Consider the following 21,315-nt stretch of genomic DNA (forward strand, 5'->3'; position numbering starts at 1 on the left):
ATTCACCAATCCTAAAGCCGAGTCTTCTTTTTTTTGAGAAAGGGGAAACAAATTAGAGGAAAATGTTATAAAAATAGATCACAGAGACAAAGAGCTGTTATCAGTGTAAATCCACTTTTTTCAGGAGACAGCTGCAAACACTGGGTACGCTATTGTAATGCCATGGAATCCCGGGAGAAGTGGGCAAAAAAGCTGGTGGAGGAATTCCAGAACAAGATGGAGAAATATGGTGAAGAAATAAGCTTTTCCTCATCGAAAACTTCCTCAAGGGAATCTCCTTTCAAAATGAAAACAGGTAACACATAAAATATATATTGCATTATTGCATTAATAATTTAAAATAGAAATGTTAAACTCTGAAATAGTACAACAAAAGCAAGCATATTATGGAAAATAAACCCCTTATTGTATCAGGGTTTTTATCTGAGAGTGTGCATATTGTATTGCTTACAATTTTCAAAATCCCAGGCTTTGCTGTTAGACAGAGTGAGGTGTTGCCTCCCAAACAGATTTTAGACATCAAAGGTTAGTATTTAATTTGCAATTGCTGTATTTTTACTATTGATGATGCAGAAATGATTTTCTGTTTCATTTCCCATAGTAATTTGGCTGGTTAAATAATATGAGCCTTGTAGCAGAACATCTTCTGTCAGCCCTACAAAGCACCATGTCATATCCTACACAAAGTATGTTTTCCATGTTCTAAAGTGGCAACAGAAATGGCTCTGATCCTTTTTGAATTTGAACATCAGAGCTGTCCCTATTCCTTAGACTGAGACTGGTGAATGTGTCACATTGCAATGTTGTTGGAACTGGTGATTTTCTGCAGCTGTAGACTGAAGGGTGAAGTGGAGTATGACTTCATAAAGCCATTTGTCAGGTCAGCAGCATCTCTTCCTGCTTCCTCTGTAATTTTCAAACAGAAGTAGGGGGAAATGTATTATTGGGTCATTCTAATAGGTCATACAAGTGACAGCATGAAGTGAGGAATTTTCAATGGCAAACTGCCATTAGTATTCGATTTCTATCTCTATGGAGTACGCAGCACCATTTTTCCCCCACTGTGTCTGATCTTGGAAGCACTTAGCAGGATCTACATATGTTGCAGTTCTGGTAGCTTTTGGAAAGTTGGTTGCTGCTGCCCCCAGCAATATTTTTGTTTTTTCCTGTGTGCCATATTCAGCAGTAGTGAACCTTTGCTTAGACTGAAACAGTTGCGGGCAGTCACTCATATTTGACACTGCTGGAAGTGTAATATAAGCATTGCAATCCGGGTAGATTGATTGAATCAGATAAAGTGTTATCAGGTTTCCCACATTTTTCCTGCTACAGAACTCAGAGCAAAGTGAAAGCAAAACTCTCCCTCCTTTGAATTTTCTGGCATGTGTTGAAAATAGAAGAGGTTGACCCATGGCATTTTACTGCTTTAAATAGACTCTAAATGGCACCCTTCATACTTCAGCTAGGCCAAAACTTTAAAAATGGGTCTTGCTGCACCATTCAGACCATTCCCGCTTTCTTCTATCCCCATTTTTGATGCATAGCAGGAACTAGGTTAGTGACAGCTGGAAGCAATAAGCTTAGCTATAATTTGTGATTATTTGCCACTGAATTTTCTAACACAGTTTTTGAGTAGGAGCAAGGGGTCCATGAACAAAAAGTATTAGAATTCCTCCATGCAGTGTTATTCACTTTTAATCCAGTGTTTCATATCAGAATAAAATTGTGTGTATAAAAAAGCCAGAGTGCTGGGTAACATTTTGTAACATTCTTAGTGTTTAAATGCAGAGAAGTTAATATTTGCTTGACTGACGATGAAAAATATTTTTAAGATACTCCATCTAGTTCTCAAAAAAGTTCTCCAGAGAAAGGGATTCCCATGGCCAATAAACCACCTCCTTTCCTGTTTGGACTCCAACGCCCTGCATGGAAAAGACTTCGATCCAGCTGTCTAGTTCTACGAGTAGATGATCTGGATATTCATCAGGTAACGTATGAGAACTGAAGAGTTGAACTGAGCATCACTTGGACAATTCTTACTGCCCACATCCTATCTCCACTGTTAAACTCAAGTATGTTTGCCAAACCCTCAGCATACACATTTGTTACAAGAGGAAACTCTATCTCTCTTGTTATTTATAGGTACTTGTTGCTGTAACACCCCTAGGCTGCATGAGCACTGGAAACCAACACGGAGGCCAATAAACAATCTAATGTCTTTATTAATGCAATAAAAGAATAAAACAAAAGTATGCAGAGTATATAGTCAAGCAATTGTCCTTTTAGGAAAGATCAAAAATAGTCCAAATAAATGAAGTTAAATGTCCAGTATTAGAGTCCAAAGTCTATAATCCAATAACCGAAACACACTCAAACTCTTTGGAAGTTTGGGTGGGGAAAGAGCAAGGATTCACAGGGAGATTCTTGAAGTAAAGTCCAGACAAGTATTCGAGGCTAGGCAAGGTAATTCGTGGTGGATCTGAAACACAGTCCAAACTTGAACAGCAGTAAAAACACAACTCCGGGTCTACTCGTGAGTAAGCGCACCGGAGGGCCGCTTAGGTGCTCGGAAACAAGGGACAATGTTCTTCTTTGAATAGTCACGTTGACACCGCGATAGGGAAAGCTCAGTGCAGAACTTTTATGGAAGTTCAAGAGTTTCCCCCAACAGGTGTTTAACTCCCCAATTCTTCCCAGAGAACGTAGCTGTTTCAACATGCCTGCCTCCCCGAAACTTCCCAAGGGAAACGGTTTAATTACAATCGTCTCTCTCCGCTAATCTCGTGCTTCGTCTTAGAAACTGCTTATGGGAGCGATGTGTTTTGAGAAAGGTCTTGCTATCAAACACAACACTTTCCGGGAAACCAAGCTCTGTTTCAAGGGCGTCTGTAATTGGCTTTGGCACGAAAATGTCAACAGGGGACATCTGGAATGGAACAGAATCTTGCTGAGATGGGAAAAAGCCCAAAACCTCTTCAGTTTGATCTATGATGGCTGCAGGGTCATGGGCTAAAGGTCCCTGAGACATCACAGTTGCTACATTATTATTATTTATTTATTTATTTACAGCATTTATATTCCGCCCTTCTCACCCCGAAGGGGACTCAGGGCGGATCACATTACACTTATAGGCAAACATTCAAAGCCTTTTAACATAGAACAAAGACAAACAAACATAGGCTCCGAGCGGGGCTCAAACTCATGACCTCCTGGTCAGAGTGATTCATTGCAGTTAATTGCACTGGCTTGCTCTCCCGCCTGCGCCACAGCCCGGGCCCGATATTATCTTATTCTACCTTCCATGAAAGCCAATACAGAACTGCTAACTCATGTATTACTGCTTTATAAAATTACAGTACATTCTTTGTTTATCATACAGATTTAAATTTGGCATTAGCACAATTTTTATGGATTAAAATAGATCTCTTGGTGATATTTTTCACTTCATTTAGCTGCCTTTTTATTATATATTCCAATTCCTCCCCCCCCCCCCCCAAAAGTTAGGTAAATTACTTCAACAATAAGAGACTAAGAGAATATCATTTGAATTGTAGTAATGTAGTAGCCATAATCTGATTTCATCTTGACTCTTAAATGTGTTCTGTTTTACACATATCTTTAAATCCTAAACTGAATAAGGCAGTCCTTGAGTTTTTGTAAGTCCATCTGACTTACAAAAAACTCATACAGTAGAGTCTCACGTATCCAACATTCGCTTATCCAACGTTCTGGATTATCCAACGCAGGCAGCAAGGACTAAATTTTTATGCACTTAATTTCCAACAGTGTTGTTACTGTAATTTCATTTTATGCAATTCTATTTTATTTGTAGTCAATTTGTTAGTAGCCAGTGTTTTTGTAGTCAATGTTTTCAATACATTGCGATGTTTTGGTGCTAAATTCGTAAATACATTAATTACTACATAACGTTACCATGCATTGAACTGCTTTTTCTCTCGATATGTTGTAAAACATGATGTTTTGGTACTTAATTTGTAAAATTATAATGTAATTTAATGTTTAATAGGTGTTTCCTTAATCCCTCCTTATTATCCAACATTTTTATCTATCCAACGTTCTGCTGGCCTGTTTATGTTGAATAAGTGAGACTCTACTGTAGTTACCAAAGGGGGTGAGACAACAGGAAGTGAGAGAAATCTTACCCTCGGAAAGGAAATTCACTTTTGAAAGTGTCATCGTGGGAAAAAGGTGTCTCCACTTAAGTTTTCTCATCAATCCTTGCTTCCACAACAAGCCAAACTTTCTAAAAATCCTATTATCACAGAAACAGAATTTGTGGTGAAATCTTCTGAACAGGCACACAGACAGCAAAACAAACACCAAAGGTCTGTTAACCCTTTCCTATGCCATCCAGAGCTAAAATAAATACACACACACACAGACAAACATGTATATATGGTTGGAGTTACACTTAAAAATGTACCTGTTCTGTCTTACAAACAAATTCAACTTAAGAACAAGCCTACATAACCTTTCTTGTTTGTAACTTGGGGACTGCATCAATACCATAAGACCAAAGAATCAGTTTGCTATGTTTAGATGGCCATGTTCATTACTCTAAGTGTATCCCAAAATTATTTTTCAGGTCTCCACTGCTGGACAGCATAGTAAGAAGCCTTCAACACTGCTTTCATGTAGGAGGAAATCCCTGAATCTTCCTGATGAAACCTCAGCCATTCATATAGAGTTTACCGAGTATTACCTCCCAGACAATCCAGATTTTCCAGGTAACTGTTCCAAGTCTTTCATGAGCCTTTTAAAATCAATTCTCCACAGCTGTTTTCTCTTCTTTCTCTTTCAGAGCTCAGAGCATTATTTTAAAGTAGTCAATTCCTCAGTCTAGTATAAATACCCTAAAGGCAAAAGATCCCCTCTTATCTTGGAACCTAAGCAGGGTTAGGTCTGGTTGATACTTGGATGGGAGATCACCAACAAATAACAAATGCTATATTTCAGAAGAGGCAAAACTTGCCTAAGAAAACCATATAAAATGAACGTGGTTGCCGTAAACTGACAGGCAGTTTGAAGGCATATTCACACACACAGTCCTCAATACTGTTTCAAAATAACTAATTAGGTTTGTTTGTTGTTGCTTTTTTAATTATCCTTTATTGTTGTTTCTTAAACAAACACTTAAAAACGCCACCAAAGCAACATTTTAGGAGACAAGTAAATGTTACACTGAAAAAATAATGCTCTTGACTTCTGTTGTGTTTATTTTTAAAAGCAATGACCTGAGTGTTGTAAATAATTCCAACTAAAGTAGACCTGTCAGTTGGGATGACCCTCTGATTTTAGTGGATTTGCTTTAGTTGGGATGAACAGTAGAATGAAGCATGTGCATAGTTAGTTGCTTGTAACGAGAAGAATTAATGTGATGCAGATAATGTTGTTACTTTTAATGCTTCCAGGACATTCTCTCATTTTTTCCCCTTTATTTTCTTGCAATTTAAAGAACGTCATACTGTAACTTTCTATGAGTTTGGAATTTGCCCTAAGAGAATCTGTGGGATGAGTACCATATGTTTAGTTTAATTTTCAGAGAGCAGAGCAGTCTCTCTAGCATATTGCCCCTTTTTAATTGTGCTACTTATCAAACCACTCTTGGGAAGAATTGTATATTGAAAGTAATTCAATTGTTTATAAAGGCAAGACAGAGGTAAAATGAAATGTAAAAGATCTGCTATCCCAAAACAGATTAGATTCAAAAACACATTGTGGGCCACACTTTATGCCTTCCCAGAAGTGATGAAATCCCCTTGGTAACCCAAGACTCATTCCTTCTTCCCTGTGCAATGAATTAGCTCTACCACTTTCTTTTCTTTGATACCTGTTAGAAATCTCTGGGCAATAGCACATAAACATTTAGCCTTTTGTATAAACTCTACTTTCTGAATGTTACTCTCAATGTTGTGGATTTTTAAATCCTTTAAAAATGTTGGGGTGATTGGATGCAAAAGATCTTGGTTGCAGGAAATGTTTGTTTCTATATGGGTGACAAGATGGATAGACATTTTTGATTTTGCCTGTATCCCACTCTTTATCCAAACTGACTCCTCTCCTCACCAGCCATGACCCTCCCCATCCCTCTGTTTAGTCTTGAAGACGTTTTCATAGTTGGAGTTAGAATGAGGGATAGGCCTGGGCCTCTTCTCTCTTTACCTGAATCAAACCAGGCTTTGAGTCCATAAGATGAAAAATTACTACTTCTTCTTACCAGTCCAGAAGAAATATTCTAGCTGGAGAGTAAAGAATAAAGTATTGGTTCTAACATTACACCCTTATCTTTACTTCCCTCTTTACCCAACTTGTAGTTGCATGTCTGTATGTGTGTGGTAGATGGAATATATCGCCCCTGCTCTGCAACCTTTGAGCTGCCTTCAAGAAATAGAATAAAAGCACTGCCTCTTGAATAGGCTTCCTTTTCCATAGGCTCTGTGATCATCAGGGACAGAGTGGTGGTGAAATATACGCCACTGACAAATTGTTTCAAAGTGCAGTATTATTTACAGAGAAATTCATTCACTTAAGACATTTAATCTAGGTAGAGGCTAAAATTTCACTCCTGTGTTGCGGTGGAAAGCATACATGTATACCTCTGTTAATGAAGTTCCTGGGCATTACTTCTTTAACATAACAATTGGATCCAGAAGCAGAAATTGCACAGAAAAAGAAAGGCATTCCAACATGTTTCAGAAAGCTTGCTATCCAATACTAGCTATATATGCTGTGAAATGAAACAACCAGGTCAGGTAAACTTGCATAACATTTTGAGCCTTCTGGAGACTACTTGAACGTTTCTTCCAAGAAGCATTCAGGGGTGAATTTTTCTTTCACTAGCCTTCAATATTTTAATGAGTTTTTTTTAAAACTTTTCTTGCATTCTTAGTAAGAGATCTGGAAGAATTAAATCTTTTCCAAATTCCAGCTTTATTACATTGTGTATTGCAGACATGCTACTGCAATCTGACATTGGAAGTATTCGAGAACATAGCCTATTAGAGAACATAACCTTTTAAAGAAAAGCCAAAAAACCCTTTAGAGCAGAATCTCCTCTTGTTGTATATAACCAAATATAATTATGGTAAGCAATGGTTTCAGTTGTTAGACTGAATAATTTGCAATCTCCAATCTGTCAGGAAACAGAGACTCGCCAGTGCATAAAAACAGCAGAGCTTTAGAAGTGTTTTTATTTTCAGTGCCCAAAAAAAGTACTCTCCCATAAAGCAACTTGTTTCATATCATGCACTCAAGTGACAAAAATGAAGTAGACTTTGATGGAAATAATGTAAGTGGTTTACTCACAACTTTCAAGTGATCAGCATACATAGGTACAAAAACTTATTAATCCAGTTTCAAATATCTTTGAGATGGTTCCCTGTGCCAGCCGGCCAGGGCATCTCTCTTGTAACAAAAACAGCTATCAACAGATCACATAGCCAAAAGGAGAGAAGAAAGAGCATGTAGTCTGCAGCCTCTTTTATAACTTCTCAGAAACCATAGAGTAAAGGAAGTTGCACACCAGAACATACATACAGGAAACAGTAAGCAATAAGATCATAGACAAACATATGTATTTATTTATTTATTTCCAATATTTCTATCCCGCCCTTCTCACCCGAAGGGACTCAGGGCGGTGTACAATTGGCAACAATTCGATGCCAACACATAATTAAAAACAACAACATATAAAAATGTATTACAACCAATTAAATACAGTATAAAATATAAAACATAAAACATATGCTTAAAATCCGTTCGTCCAATATCCTCCTACTTTATCCATATAACAGTCTGGGTCGTCTTTGTCATTTATTCGTTAAAAGCCTGGGCACATAGCCATGTTTTTAAGGCTTTTCTAAAACTCAAAAGGGTTGGGGCTTGCCATATATCTCTGGGGAGGGTGTTCCACAGCCGGGGAGCCACCACCGAGAAGGCCCTGTCCCTCGTTCCCACCAGCCGCGCTTGTGAGGCAGGTGGGACCGAGAGCAGGGCCTCACCAGATGACCTTAGGGATCTTCCTGGCTCATAGGAGGAGATGCGTTCGGACAAGTAGATTGGGCCAGAACCGTTTAGGGCTTTATAGGTCAAAACCAGCACTTTGAATCAGATTACTAGAGAAGGCTTGATAAAGGTTGTCATTTCCAACAGGAAGTCTGTGTTTAACCAGTTTTCTTTCATCGTCTTCTTTTTAGCAGAGCTAATGCTGCTAAAAACCTTTCCAATTAGAGGGATGATAGAAAGCAAAAGGGAGGGCAAAACCAATGTAGAAGGTCTTTGTAAAAAAGAAGATATTTGTCAGAGATTTTATTAACTGAAGTATTTCTGTAGGTTTTTCCTCATATAGCTGTGACCCACATTTGTTGTCTAAAAGGGAATAAGAACCATTGATAATTTCAGTAGTTCCCATCTTCTTAGTTCTTTTCTAGAACCTAGAATCATAAAATCATGGAGTTGGAAGAGATCACATTGGCCACACAGTCCAATCCCCTCCCATCCAGGAAAACACAACCAAAGCACCTCCAACAGATGGCCATCCAGCCTCTGCTTAAAAGCCTCCAGAGAAGGAGTTTCCACCACCCTGAGATACAGCATATTCCACTACCAAACAGCTCTTACCATCAGAAAGTTCTTCCTAAGGTTTAGGTGGAATCTTTTTCCTGCAATTTGAATCCATTGCTCCATGTGATTGACTTGTTTCTTCAAGATGAATTGGAGGACTATAGTATTTGACATAAAGAGGCGATAGATATTTTGTTGTGTAACTTAAGGGCTAAAACAGAATAGTACTTCACTCAGTACAGTATATGATTTTACGATCAACTTTCAGTCTGCAGGAGCAATTGGGAACAAGTGACATTCTAGCTGTTGTTATACACTTCATCATTCCCAAAAGATTGAGAGGGTGTTTTTGAAGTACTGATCCCATTGGTTCTGGCGAACAGAGATTATGGGAATTGCATTTGAATAACCACGTTCACCAGCTTTGATCTATGTTGTACTAGGATGTTATTGAAAGCCAGCAGAATACTGGTACCTTTCTTAAAGAAAGGAAATCTCACATTAGTTATAAGGAATAATAAAAATAACAATGTCCTTGGGAGTTATCCAGCATCTAATTAATGTATGTAAACTTATTTTTATTTATTTATTTATTTCCAGAATTTATACCCTGCCCTTCTCACCCGGGGGGACTCAGGGCGGCTTACACAGTTGGCAACATTCAATGCCAAGAACACAACAATAAAACAAAAACAGTACACACAAACAAACTTGACAAGAATGGCAGGATAATAGCAATAAGGTGTTCTGTTGGTGATTGTTATTGCTAGTGCAAAACTGAGTCTAGATCAGTGGTTCTCAAACTGTGGGTCCCTAGATGTTTTGGCCTTCAACTCCCAGAAATCCTAACAGCTGGTAAACTGTAGGCCAAAACACCTTGGGACCCACAGATTGAGAACCACTAGTCTAGATACTCTTTAATTGTTTCAGAGATGCAGCTCTGACGAATGTACCGTATTCCCCCCTTTTCCTATTGTGGTCCAAACCAATGGAATGCTAACCTTGACCTTTTTCCCCCTCTCCAGTCCCGTGCCCAAACCTATACTTGCAGCTGCATGGCTTGATTTTCACCCTGGACACAGGGAGCATGCTTTGGGTGAACTTGTTCTGCCTTGATCTCTATCGCAGCCTACAGCATTTTAAAGCTATATACAATCTGGAGAACTCTGGCAAGCAGGACGAACATATTGATGTCAGAATGGATGGCTTCATGCTAAAGGTATGTTTTCTTTTATGTTCCAACTTACTCAAGACAAGAAAGAATTCTTGAGATATAGGCAAGAGGGTTAAAGAATGTATGGCTTCTCTAAAAAGTACATTTTATTTCCAATCCTTCTCCCCCTAATATGTGGCAGCTTTCTTTGATGCTGTTTAGTAATATATCATATATACTAATAATTTTAGAGGAAGATATTGATTGTTCAGTGAGAAGAATATATAGCTATATTATTATATTATACTATTATATATTACTGGCAGCTTTATGCATGTCTTCCCACTGACAGCAGTGTGCTATTCAGGCATAACAAGGGGACAGTTTCAGATATGTTACCTGGAGCTTGTAGAAAGATCTATACAGAAATATGTGTTGCTTTCACCAGTGGCTCATTCTCATTGATACATATCTACCTTAATTGGCCCTAACAACTAGATATAGACTAGCACTGGAAAGGACACGGAGTCCAAATTTGCTCACTCCCAGCTATGCTCAACAGAAGTGCATCAGAAGTTAAAACATATCTCTTCCAGTTGTGTCTGCACCCAATTTGTGGCCAAAGCCCAATCTTTTTCTAAAGAGTCGAGGGTGGAGAAGGGAAATCCTGCAAAATAGTTATTTAACAAAGGAGGGTGAGGGTAGCTAAGAGGTCAATAACAGTGTCAGTGAGTTTGAGGGCTGCAAAAATTTCTCTGGAGGCCATTGGGGCAATCAGTTCTGCTATCATTGCATTGTCATCAGTATGCAATGTGCAGAAAACCTAATAAGATAATTTACAAGCTGGGTTCTGTGAAAGTCAGTTCCATCAGATACATTGCTTACGAAACAGGTCCTTAAATGATAAAAAAGCTGTAGATTTCTGAGTATCAGTCTGCAAACATTTTAAAACAACAGTGAAATCATTTTACCAAGCACTAATGCAATTCCCATAATATAGCATAACTGCTGTTGTCTTATTGGATAAGTCATTGAACGTAGAAAATCTTGCTCAGTTGCCTGCTCTGCCATGAACTTGTTCTGTTGTGTTAGATACATCACAAATTTATTAATTTCTATTCCTTGCTATTAATGTAAGCAACCAGTTCTCATTTGGCTGCTGTGGGAGTAATGTGCTGTAAAGTGTCGTTTAATAAAAAGATCTAAAATCAACAATAGTTGATTTTTACCATGTGTCTTTACTTTTCTCTCTCTTTGTGATTGCTATAGCTAAACATCCCTGTAGAGAAGAAAGTAATGGACCATCAAGACCGCCCCCATTGTCTGTCTATTCGCACATCAGAAATGACAGCTACCAACACTAGGCATGCCCCTCACTGCAGCTGTTTGGCCCTCCAGAATCTGTTCCGTAGATTTGCTGCTTCAGAATTCTTCCACTCGAGCTATACCCAGTTTCCTAAATTTCAGGATAATTTCAGCCTTCTTCACACCCTCTTCTTACGTCATGCGTACCAAGTGGACTCCAAAGCCCAGAAACACACAGACTTTGGCCATTCCTCTGTCAGGTCCTCAGCTTCTGAAGACCTTTGGTCTGTTAATTTCACTGAGATCTCCTTGGACTTTGAGGGGGCCAAAAGCTCAAAAGGCAAAGTCCTTCACTTTATCTACCCATTCCCCCTCTGTGTGTGGGCCTGCCTCCCAAAGAGATGGGAGGAAGTCCAGTCATCTATGCTGCAGTTCTCTTCTGCCTCACAAGTCAAAGTAAAGACTTCTGCTAGCTTTAGTAACCATGGCAAACATCAAGTCATTTCCAGAGAGGAGCAGTTCTGCCAAAGATCAAAGACTGAGCAGGATCTGAAAAGCATCTACCTCACCCTAGAGGCAAAGGATGTCTTAGACAAAAGCAGTTGTAATGTGAATGGCAAAGGAAATGATGAAGATGTGGAAGTATCTGCTGATGTCCATGTCCTTCTGTACTCAAGTGCACATGTGAAGGTGAGACTCAATCATTACCAATATTTGATGCTACTTAGGATGAAGGAAGTCCTGCAGACGTTTCAAGAACAATTGACCCAAGACACTCAGGAAATAATTGGGTCCACTCTAGATTCTATGACCACTTGCATGGGCTTCCTGTTCAACAGCACTGAGGTGGCCTTGCTAATGCATCCTACTCCAGTCTCTACATTGGAACCTAGATCTATGGACTCAGACACCACAAGTCTAATAGAATCAGAACTCTCCCCTTCAGACAGCAGGGAGGGGCTGGCTACTGAAGTCAGAGAGATGAAATCAGATGCTTCCTCAGATAAAGAAGACGGCAGCCCCATAAAACTACTAGACGACAGTGGAATTGGGCACACAGATACCAGTATAAACACTTTGCAGGATGGCATACTAAAATTGCAGAGTGATGGGTCCCTGGTGGGAGAAGAGTTTCACAGACAAAGAACTGGAGAAAGAAGTTCTATAGAAGAAGCACATGAAGCAGAAGAAATTCTTGATACTGAAAGACAAAGTGAAACTACAGGCCTTTCTCAAAATCCTCAAATTCTTCCTTCCAGCCCAACTTCCATTGTAGATCCCCTTGGTGGCATTCAGGTATCTCCCAATGGTCAAGAAGAGGCGATCCCTTTGAAAAATATGGAAATGGAGTTATCTAGTGCATTGCATATAACAAAGGATGCAACCAAGGAGGCTTTGCATGTGACCATGGACCTCACCAAAGAAGCTATGTCTATAACAAAAGATGCTTTCAGCTTGAGTAAGGAAAAGATGGCTTCCACTGTACAGAAAATGCTGTTCCATCCCCAAACCAAGTGAGTAATTTTTAAACATAGATATAGCACTATAACCCAGATAATGGTGGCTGTGATACCTATGTACTGCCCTCTTTGATCTTTATCATAAGTAATCAGGGTTTGTTTTATATTGCTGTATGGGAAGTGATTTAAATAAATTTTATCTTGCTTGGTGTTTAATTCAAAGGTTGAGTATTTGTTATCACTTTTGTTCTATTTTTTCTCTTTGAAGAAAGGAGAACTTTTTGTTATATATTTGACTGCAAAACAGCTTTGACCATTGTTTTCTAGACAAGGCATGCCTCTTAAGGCAAGCATTCAGCAATTTGGGAAGCAATTAATGAAATGTATACCGTATTCAGCATTAAAGGCAACAAATTTATACCCAGTCAGTTTTAATCATGAATTTTAAACTTGTGTCTTGTGTTTCAATTTTTGTTCTGTGTATTTGAATATTTATATTGTAGAAATATGTTTTTAATATGTGCATTTTATAGAATGTTTACAATGATAATGTGTTTTTAGCTATGTTGTAACCCGCCTAGAGCCACGAGAAGAAGCGGGTGGTAATAATAATAATAATAATAATAATGTCTAGACAGAGCTTTGAAATACTCCTTTTATTGCACTCTACCTCACAGAATTCTCAAGCCAATTTGGCCACTGACCATGTTGGGGCCAGGGAATCTGGGAAATGTAGTCCAAGGTCTAATTCCTAATGTAAGTCCCACTGAATCAATGTACACAAATCGATTCAATACCAATTTTTTTACTAATTAATAAAGTCTGCTCTAGTTCAAACTATTAATAGTCTGCTCTAGTTCAGACTATTAATAGAATTTAGCTCGCCCCAAAAGTAATTGAAACTTATCTTTTTAGTTCCATGCTGCTCGCCGGTGAAGTATTTTATGTTGGAATTATGTGCAAAGTTGAAATAAGAGGGAAAATATATCCATCGCAATAGTCCAGTTTCAGTGACAAAGAAACAGTGGAGGTGATGGGAAACTAAACATTCTTGCATTCATACACACTCCTATAATATATAAGCCTGTGAACATAGACCCTTAATCATTACAATCATGATTCTTTACACACAATCTGTTTTGATCTACTGTGATGCATGTTGGTAGGGAGCCTGCATTAAAAGGTGAAGAAGGTGCATCGACTCCAATTGGAGGGAGTAGTGGACGAATGCGCATATTCCCTATGAAGAGGACTGTCTCCCAGCATTCCTTTGATACCAGTTCACTAGATGGCAGTGGTCCTGAAGACAGGCTATCAGTAGACAGTGATGGCAGTGATGGGTTTGTGATGCTTGCAGAGTCTGGTAAGAACTTACTTGTATATCTTTAGTCATGATAAATTCATTAAGTAAATTATCTTATACTTCATTGGCATAAAAAGAGATACAAGTTATGTTAGGATATAAATAACACAAAGTACTGTAGATCATAAGGCTGTTATAGAAACTAGGACATGGAGCAATGGACTTAAATTTCAGGAAAAGAGATTTCACCTGAACATTAGAAAAAGTTTCCTGATGATAAGAGCTGTTCAACAGTGGAATATGCTGCCTTAGAGTGTGGGGAGTCTCCTTTTCAGGAGATTTTTAAACAGTCCAGTTGGCCATCTGTCCAGAGTGCTTTGATTGTGTGTTCCTGCATGGCGGGGCTGATGGCCATTGTGATCTCTTTCAACGCTTTGATTCTATGAATCTTGGGCAAGAATTAAGTAAAGTTTATTTAATTGGAGCAGCAAATTAAAAACTAGTTTACTGCCAGTGATTCTTGGTCATTTGCAATCTGTGTGAGACAGAACTATGTAAAATGGCCTCTTCTGACTATTGTCTGAGTTTTTGTAATGCCATAAAGTTCTTCTGAATGTTCTAACTGCTAGGGATAAATTGGAAGAGGATGCTAGGATTAAATGAGGCTAAAAAGGAGATGGCAGAGATTGAGCTAAAAGGAGCAAGTGACTAAATAATATACTTACAATAATAATAACTTTATTTTTGTACCCTGCCTCTATCTCCCCGAAGGGACTCGGGGTGGCTTACATGCGGATGAGCCTGGTCAACATAGGGTTGTTGTATGTTTTCCTGGCTGTATGGCCATGTCCTAGACATATTCTCTCCTGATGTTTCGCCCACATCTATGGCAGGCATCCTCACAACCTCTGAGGATGCCTGCCATAGATGTGGGCGAAACGTCAGGAGAGAATACTTCTAGAACATGGCCATACAGCCCGGAAAACATACAACAACCCTGTGATCCTGGCCATGAAAGCCTTCGACAAGATTAGTCAACATAGATAAAATATAAAATATGAACATATTAAGTACACACATGGATAAATCACTCTTTGATAACAGGACTTGCAGTCAGTTTTTTCCCAGATCTACAAAACTAATTTTATGCATTGAATTGTGCCAAGTTGTAAGCTGCTCTGAGTCCCCCTTGAGGTGAGAAAGGGCGGGATCGAAATACAGTAAATAAATAATAATAACTAATGCTGATTATCCTTTCTGTATGAAACAGGCTAAGCAATGCATCCCCTAGTATAGAGGTTTTGAAATATCTATGTGCAGCTTTTTGTATTTGTGTACAACAGAGACATATTGTAACACCCCTAGGCAGCGCGAACACTGGGAACCAACACGGAGGCCAATATACAATCTAATATCTTTATTAAAGCAATAAAAGTTTCAAACAAAAATAAGCAGAGTAGATAGTCAAACAGTTGACCTTTTAGAAAAGATCAGAATTAGTCCAAAGAATGAAAGTTTTATGTCCAATATTAGAGTCCAAAGTCCAAAATCCAATAACCGAAACACACTCAAACTTATTGGAAGTTTGAGTGGGGAAAGGAGCAAAGTTCCTTAGGAAAGTACTTGAAATAATAGTCCAGAACCAGGGTTCAAGGCAAGGCAAGGCAATTCATGGTGGATCTGAAATGCAGTCCAAACTTGGCAAGGGACAAGCCGCTACGCCCGGTCTACTCAAGAGTAAGCGCGCCAACGGGCCGCTTAGAAGCACAGGATCAAGAGACGAGACTTCCGGGTGCAAACTGATGGCGGAGAGACGGGTCCGTTAGAGCTCCGTCTGCGGACCAGCTTTCTCTAGGTGACTGGGTAGAGCAGCAGCTCCCTCTCCTTTGCAAAATCAAGCGGGGAGACAGCGGAACCCAGGTACCACCCGACGGCCTATAAAGGGGTCCCCTCGCCAAGGGGGGGCTTCTAAAAAGGTCCGGGAACTGGTGCCATAAGGGTGAGGCGGGTCAAGAGAAAGCGAGCCGAGGGTTTCCCCGGCAATATCTCCAGCCATGCACCTTTTTAAGATTCAAAGAACCGGGAGGACAGAGAGCAGAGGACAAAGAAACCAGAGGATCAGAAGCTCTGGAGGGACAGAACAACAACCGCAGAGGGAAGACTGTGGTAATATCCGTGATTTCTCAGTCCTAATATTTATACCATAAATAACCTCGGTGGTGAGAGACTTACTCAGGGCAGTTTCTGTCCTCGAAAATAAACAGGGGGAAAAAAAACCCTCTTACGCAAACCGACCAATTCACTCTAATCGGAGGAACTCCAAACAACACTATACAACAGGGGAAAGTGAGCGCCGGGAGAGAAAGGAGTCAAGATGGCGACTCCAAACAAAATAAATCTCTAACCTTGAAAACACACATCAAAGCAGATAAGATAGTGGCGACATCGCCACTTGGGAATCTCTTTCAAGGACAGTTGGGGGCTTGACGACAGCTCCCTCCCCCCTCACTGACTCCCTCCCAAAGCCCCTCTCTATACTTCTGCGAGAGGAGAACTCCAGGAGGCTGGAAGAGAGGCAACCTCGGGCGAACTCTCGCGTGAACGGGAGGGTGAACCTGAACGAGAAGCTCTTCCCAGAGCCTGTGCCCAAACAGCAACAAACCCAAAGATGGCGCCACAAGAAAGAAAGAATTAATACCAAAAGGTGTGAGCAAAAAAGGGGAAACCGTGCAGGAAAACTGGTGAAACCTCAACTAAAGACACCAGAAGCAAGCCTCAAGTGACGCAGAGGGAGAGAAGAGAAGAGAGAAGGAGTCAAGAAATATAATTAACATACATTAAGCTACACAACAACAAATCAATTATACCTACTTAAAGGAAAGTCAATCTGAAAGTCAATCAATTCGCGATCTGTTGCCTTTATAGTATTTATGCCTATGCCCACCTAAATAATAATAATAATAATAATAATAATAATAATAATAATAAAAACATCATGGGGGACTTCTGATTTGCTTTAACGTTAACAAACGTGAAAGTTGGACCAAGAACAACTTTTTATCTCCCCCCCCCCTCTCTACCCACAGAATAATCAATTTAGAAAAACTTAGGAAAAGCAAACCAACTATTAAATCAACATACATTAAGCTACATAATAACAAATCAAATATATTTGCAAAAAGGAAAATCAATTTGAAGGTCAATTAATTGGTAAGCTGGATCAAGATCAACTTCTTATCCCCCCCTCTCTATCTAGCCATAGAATAGTCAATCTAGAAAAACTTAGGAAAAGTAAACCAACTATTAAATCAACATACATTAAGCTACATAATAACAAATCAAATATATTTGCTTAAAGGAAAATCAATCTGAAAGTCAACCAACTTGAAAGTTGGACTAATATTTCTCCCCCCCTCTCTTTCTAGCCTCAGCATAGTCAATTTAGAAAACTTAGGAAAAGCAAACCAACGACAAAATTAACCTAATTTACATCATCACGACGGGAGTAAACGTTAAATACTTGTATTACTCACAAGTTATTAACTCCAATCTCTAAATAACGGATCATTATCTACTACCATATCCTTTCCTTATCTTCAAGATTCACCGGCCCAACTAAACTATCTATAATTCAGGATATTTGAATGAAAAATCTATTAAATATTACCCTAGGGAAAATTAAAAAAATGGACAAGGAATCCAGTGAGTGGAAACCCTCAAGAAGAGCCTCGCTTACAGATCAGTTGAGCCTCAGAGATATTATGAGAGAATTACAGAAGATGCAGGAAACGCAAAGTATGTACCAAAAAATCTCACAAGAACAACTCTTAGATTTCAAGAATGACATGCAACAGGAATTGGGCTCGATGAAAAAAGAAATCCAGAACATTCAACAAGAAATCAAAGAGCTGAGACTAGAAAAATCAGAATTGAGAAATGAAATGAAAGCAATAAAAGAACAAGCCAACTTAAAGATTGATAGCATAGAAGCTAAAAACGACCAATTAGAGCAGAGACAGGACAAAATTGAAACAAAAGATCTGGAATTCCAACTCAGGTTCCGTAATATTATTGAGGAGAAAAATGAAGACATAAGGCAAACTATCACAACAATCATTGCCCAGATATTAGAGTGTACACAAGAAGAGGCAAAAATGGGATTGGACAGAATATACAGAATTAACACAAGATACGCCAAAAGATTCAATACACCCAGGGACACCATAGTAAGATTTGTGAAGATGACAACAAGAGATGAAATACTGAAAAGAAATAATGAGAAACAGACTGTGTACAAGGAAAGGAAAATAGCAATACTGAAAGAACTACCCATTACAATCTTGCAAAAAAGGAAGAAATATACAAACCTTACGAAGGTACTACGGGAACTACAAATTAGATACAGATGGGAACAACCAGAAGGACTCACAATTTTCTATAAGGAACAAAGACTGTTAATAAACACTGAAGAAAAAGCGAAGGACTTTCTAGAAAGGCTAAACAAAAGTAAAGAGAAAGGAACTGACCAGAGACCAGATTACAAGGCGGAAAAAAAAAAGGGCTCGAACTGTCACTCCAGAGAAGATAAATTGGGAACTGGAAAATGAGCTGGAAAACCTTTTTACCCTACAAGGAACCTCAACCAAAAACAACCGAGAAGAGAAGGATCCCGCTAACAACTAATTATCAATATATGGATAGAGTTTTGAAATGCTTCTCAAACAATGTAAATGGGTTAAACACACCGAATAAGAGAAATAAAGTATTTAATAAAATCAAGAAAGGGAATTACGATGTGGTGACTATACAAGAATCACACATTACACAAAAACATGAGAAATACTTAGTCAAACCCAGTATTGGGAAAGAATATCATTCTTCCATTAAGGAAAAAAGAGAGGGGTGGCAATATATATCAGAGACGGGATCCCTTCGAAACTTGCTTTCAAGGATAAAGAAGGCAGAATGGTAGGGGTTACAATAGATATCCAAAATACTAAATTATTGGTATGCAGTGTATATGCACCGAACAACTCAAAAAACAATTTTGCAAGGGAACTTAGGGAACACTTAATGAAACAGGAATTTGACAATCTAATGATCTTAGGCGATTTCAATGCAGTGATAGACAGTTCACGCGACAGAACACTTAATAAATGGAAAAAAACAGGGAGTAGATCAGGAAATCTACCACAGGTGTTAAAAAACATACAAAAAGAATTTGACCTGCAAGACACGTGGAGGCTGCACCACGAAGGAGAAAAAGACTATACCTTTTACTCGGCAAGTCAAAAAAGCTGGTCAAGGATAGACATGGCATGGACATCTAGATCTATAACATCAAAGGTAAAATCAATCAAAATCCTTCCCAGAATAATCTCCGACCATTGCCCCATAGAAATAATAATAAACCAAAAGAAAAGATCTCAGAGATGGAGGTTAGACGACTGTTTGCTGAAAAAGGAAGAAGATATTAAAAAGTATGAAAAACTACTGACCGAATATTTTGAATTAAATTCGACCCCAGATATTTCCACCCAAACACTTTGGGACGCAGGGAAGGCGGTAATGCGGGGATATTTTATCCAGCAATCTGCCCTAAAGAACAAATCGAGACATGCAAAAGAGAGAGAAATTGAAGAAAAAATAAGAAGAGTAGAAAAACAATGGAAGAATGATCCCGATAACAATGAACTCAAACAAACATTAGAATCCCTACAAAAAGAGAGAGACTTATATGAACAAGAAGAAAGGGCAAAACAACTAAAATTTATAAAACAGTATAATTTTTGCAATGCAAATAAGCCGGGCAAATGGCTATCTAGAAGACTGAGAAAGAAAAAAGAAAAATCCTATATCAACTCCATAAAATCCGAGGAGAAAACTTACACAAAAGAAGAAGATATACTAAATCAATTTAGATCATTCTACGACAAACTCTATGGTCAAGAAGAGACAGAAAAGGATAGAATAACAAAATTTCTAGGCCAACAAAAATTAACTAAGATCACAGAGGAACAGAAAAGGGAACTAAATAAGGAAATCACTGATCGAGAAATAAAAGCAGCAATTAAACAATCAAACTCACAGAAAGCACCAGGTCCAGATGGGCTGTCGGCGGCATATTATAAAACTTTCCAAGATATCTTACTTCCCCACCTGAAAAACGTCATGAACCAAGTGATGATAGAACGTAAACTACCACAAACCTGGCAGCAAGCAACAATCACTCTGATCCATAAAGAAAATTCGATAGAAAAAAACATGAAAAATTACAGACCCATATCTCTTTTAAATGTCAATTATAAACTATTCACAAATATTCTGGCGAGCAGAATGAAAAATTTCTTTAAAACATGGATAAAAGAAGATCAGTCAGGCTTCCTCCCGAACAGAAGAATAAGCGACAATGTCAGAACTATCCTAAATTTAATCGAATATTACGACAAAACAAAAGAGAAAGAAGTACTTTTTCTATCGCTAGACATAGAAAAGGCGTTTGATAACGTCAATTGGTTCTTCCTTAAAGCACTATTAAAGAGCTTGGATATAGGAGAAAAATTACAAAATGCGATAGAAACAATATATAGTACGCAGGAAGCAAAAATATTAATAAACGGAATTGAATCAAAGAAGATTAGTATACAAAAAGGAACCAGGCAAGGATGCCCTATTTCACTCCTTCTATTCATTATAGTCCTGGAAATACTTCTCAACATTATAAGGGATGACGAAAACCTAAAGGGCACAGAAATACGAGGATATAAATATAAATGCAGGGCGTTCGCTGACGACATGATATGCATCATCGAGGACCCAATAAATAAGACAAGGAACTGGATAAAAAGAATTGAAGAATACGGGGAAATGACCGGTCTAAAAATAAACCTGGAGAAAACACAAGCCATGTCAAAAAACATCTCAGTAGATAGGAAAAGAAGACTAGAGGAAACAACAGGAGTAAAAATAACATCAAAGATCAAATACCTAGGCATTCATATTTCAACCAACAATAACAATCTAATTAAAAACAACTATGAGAACAAATGGAAAGAAATTAAGAAAGAGCTAAACAGTTGGAACAACCTGGGACTCTCACTACTAGGGAGAATTGCAGCAATCAAAACATATGTTCTCCCAAAGATGCTCTTTCTATTTCAAAGCTTGCCAATAATCCAAAATCAGAAAGTGTTCTCCGAATGGCAAAAGGATATTTCAAAGTTTTTATGGCAAAAGAAAAAACCAAGGATCAAAATGAAAAACCTTTCAGATGACAGAGAGAGAGGAGGAATGAATCTCCCGGACCTTCGGCTGTATCACGAAGCATGTGCCCTAACATGGGTCAAAGAATGGCTATCCCTAAAGGATAAGAAAACATTAAATCTGGAAGGCTTTAACCTAAATTCGGGCTGGCATCTATACCTATGGGACACACCAGACAAAAATGAAAAGAAAATCTTTAGAAATCACGCTATAAGAGACCCATTAAATAAGATTTGGGAGAAATACAA

General features: G+C 38.5%; 1 protein-coding gene across 1 annotated transcript in view; it reads left to right on the forward strand.

Annotated features, from left to right (window-relative positions):
- Positions 1–21,315, forward strand: part of bltp3a (bridge-like lipid transfer protein family member 3A) — an 88,156-nt gene that overhangs the window by 47,024 nt on the left and 19,817 nt on the right. The window contains exons 10-15 of the mRNA XM_062979679.1: positions 125–295; positions 1,833–1,987; positions 4,607–4,748; positions 9,609–9,802; positions 11,006–12,555; positions 13,668–13,864. Coding sequence (XP_062835749.1) covers positions 125–295; positions 1,833–1,987; positions 4,607–4,748; positions 9,609–9,802; positions 11,006–12,555; positions 13,668–13,864 — 2,409 coding nt within the window. The remainder of the gene's footprint in view (positions 1–124; positions 296–1,832; positions 1,988–4,606; positions 4,749–9,608; positions 9,803–11,005; positions 12,556–13,667; positions 13,865–21,315) is intronic.

Source organism: Anolis carolinensis, chromosome 4, assembly GCF_035594765.1.
Source record: "Anolis carolinensis isolate JA03-04 chromosome 4, rAnoCar3.1.pri, whole genome shotgun sequence".
Classification (NCBI taxonomy): domain Eukaryota; kingdom Metazoa; phylum Chordata; class Lepidosauria; order Squamata; family Dactyloidae; genus Anolis; species Anolis carolinensis.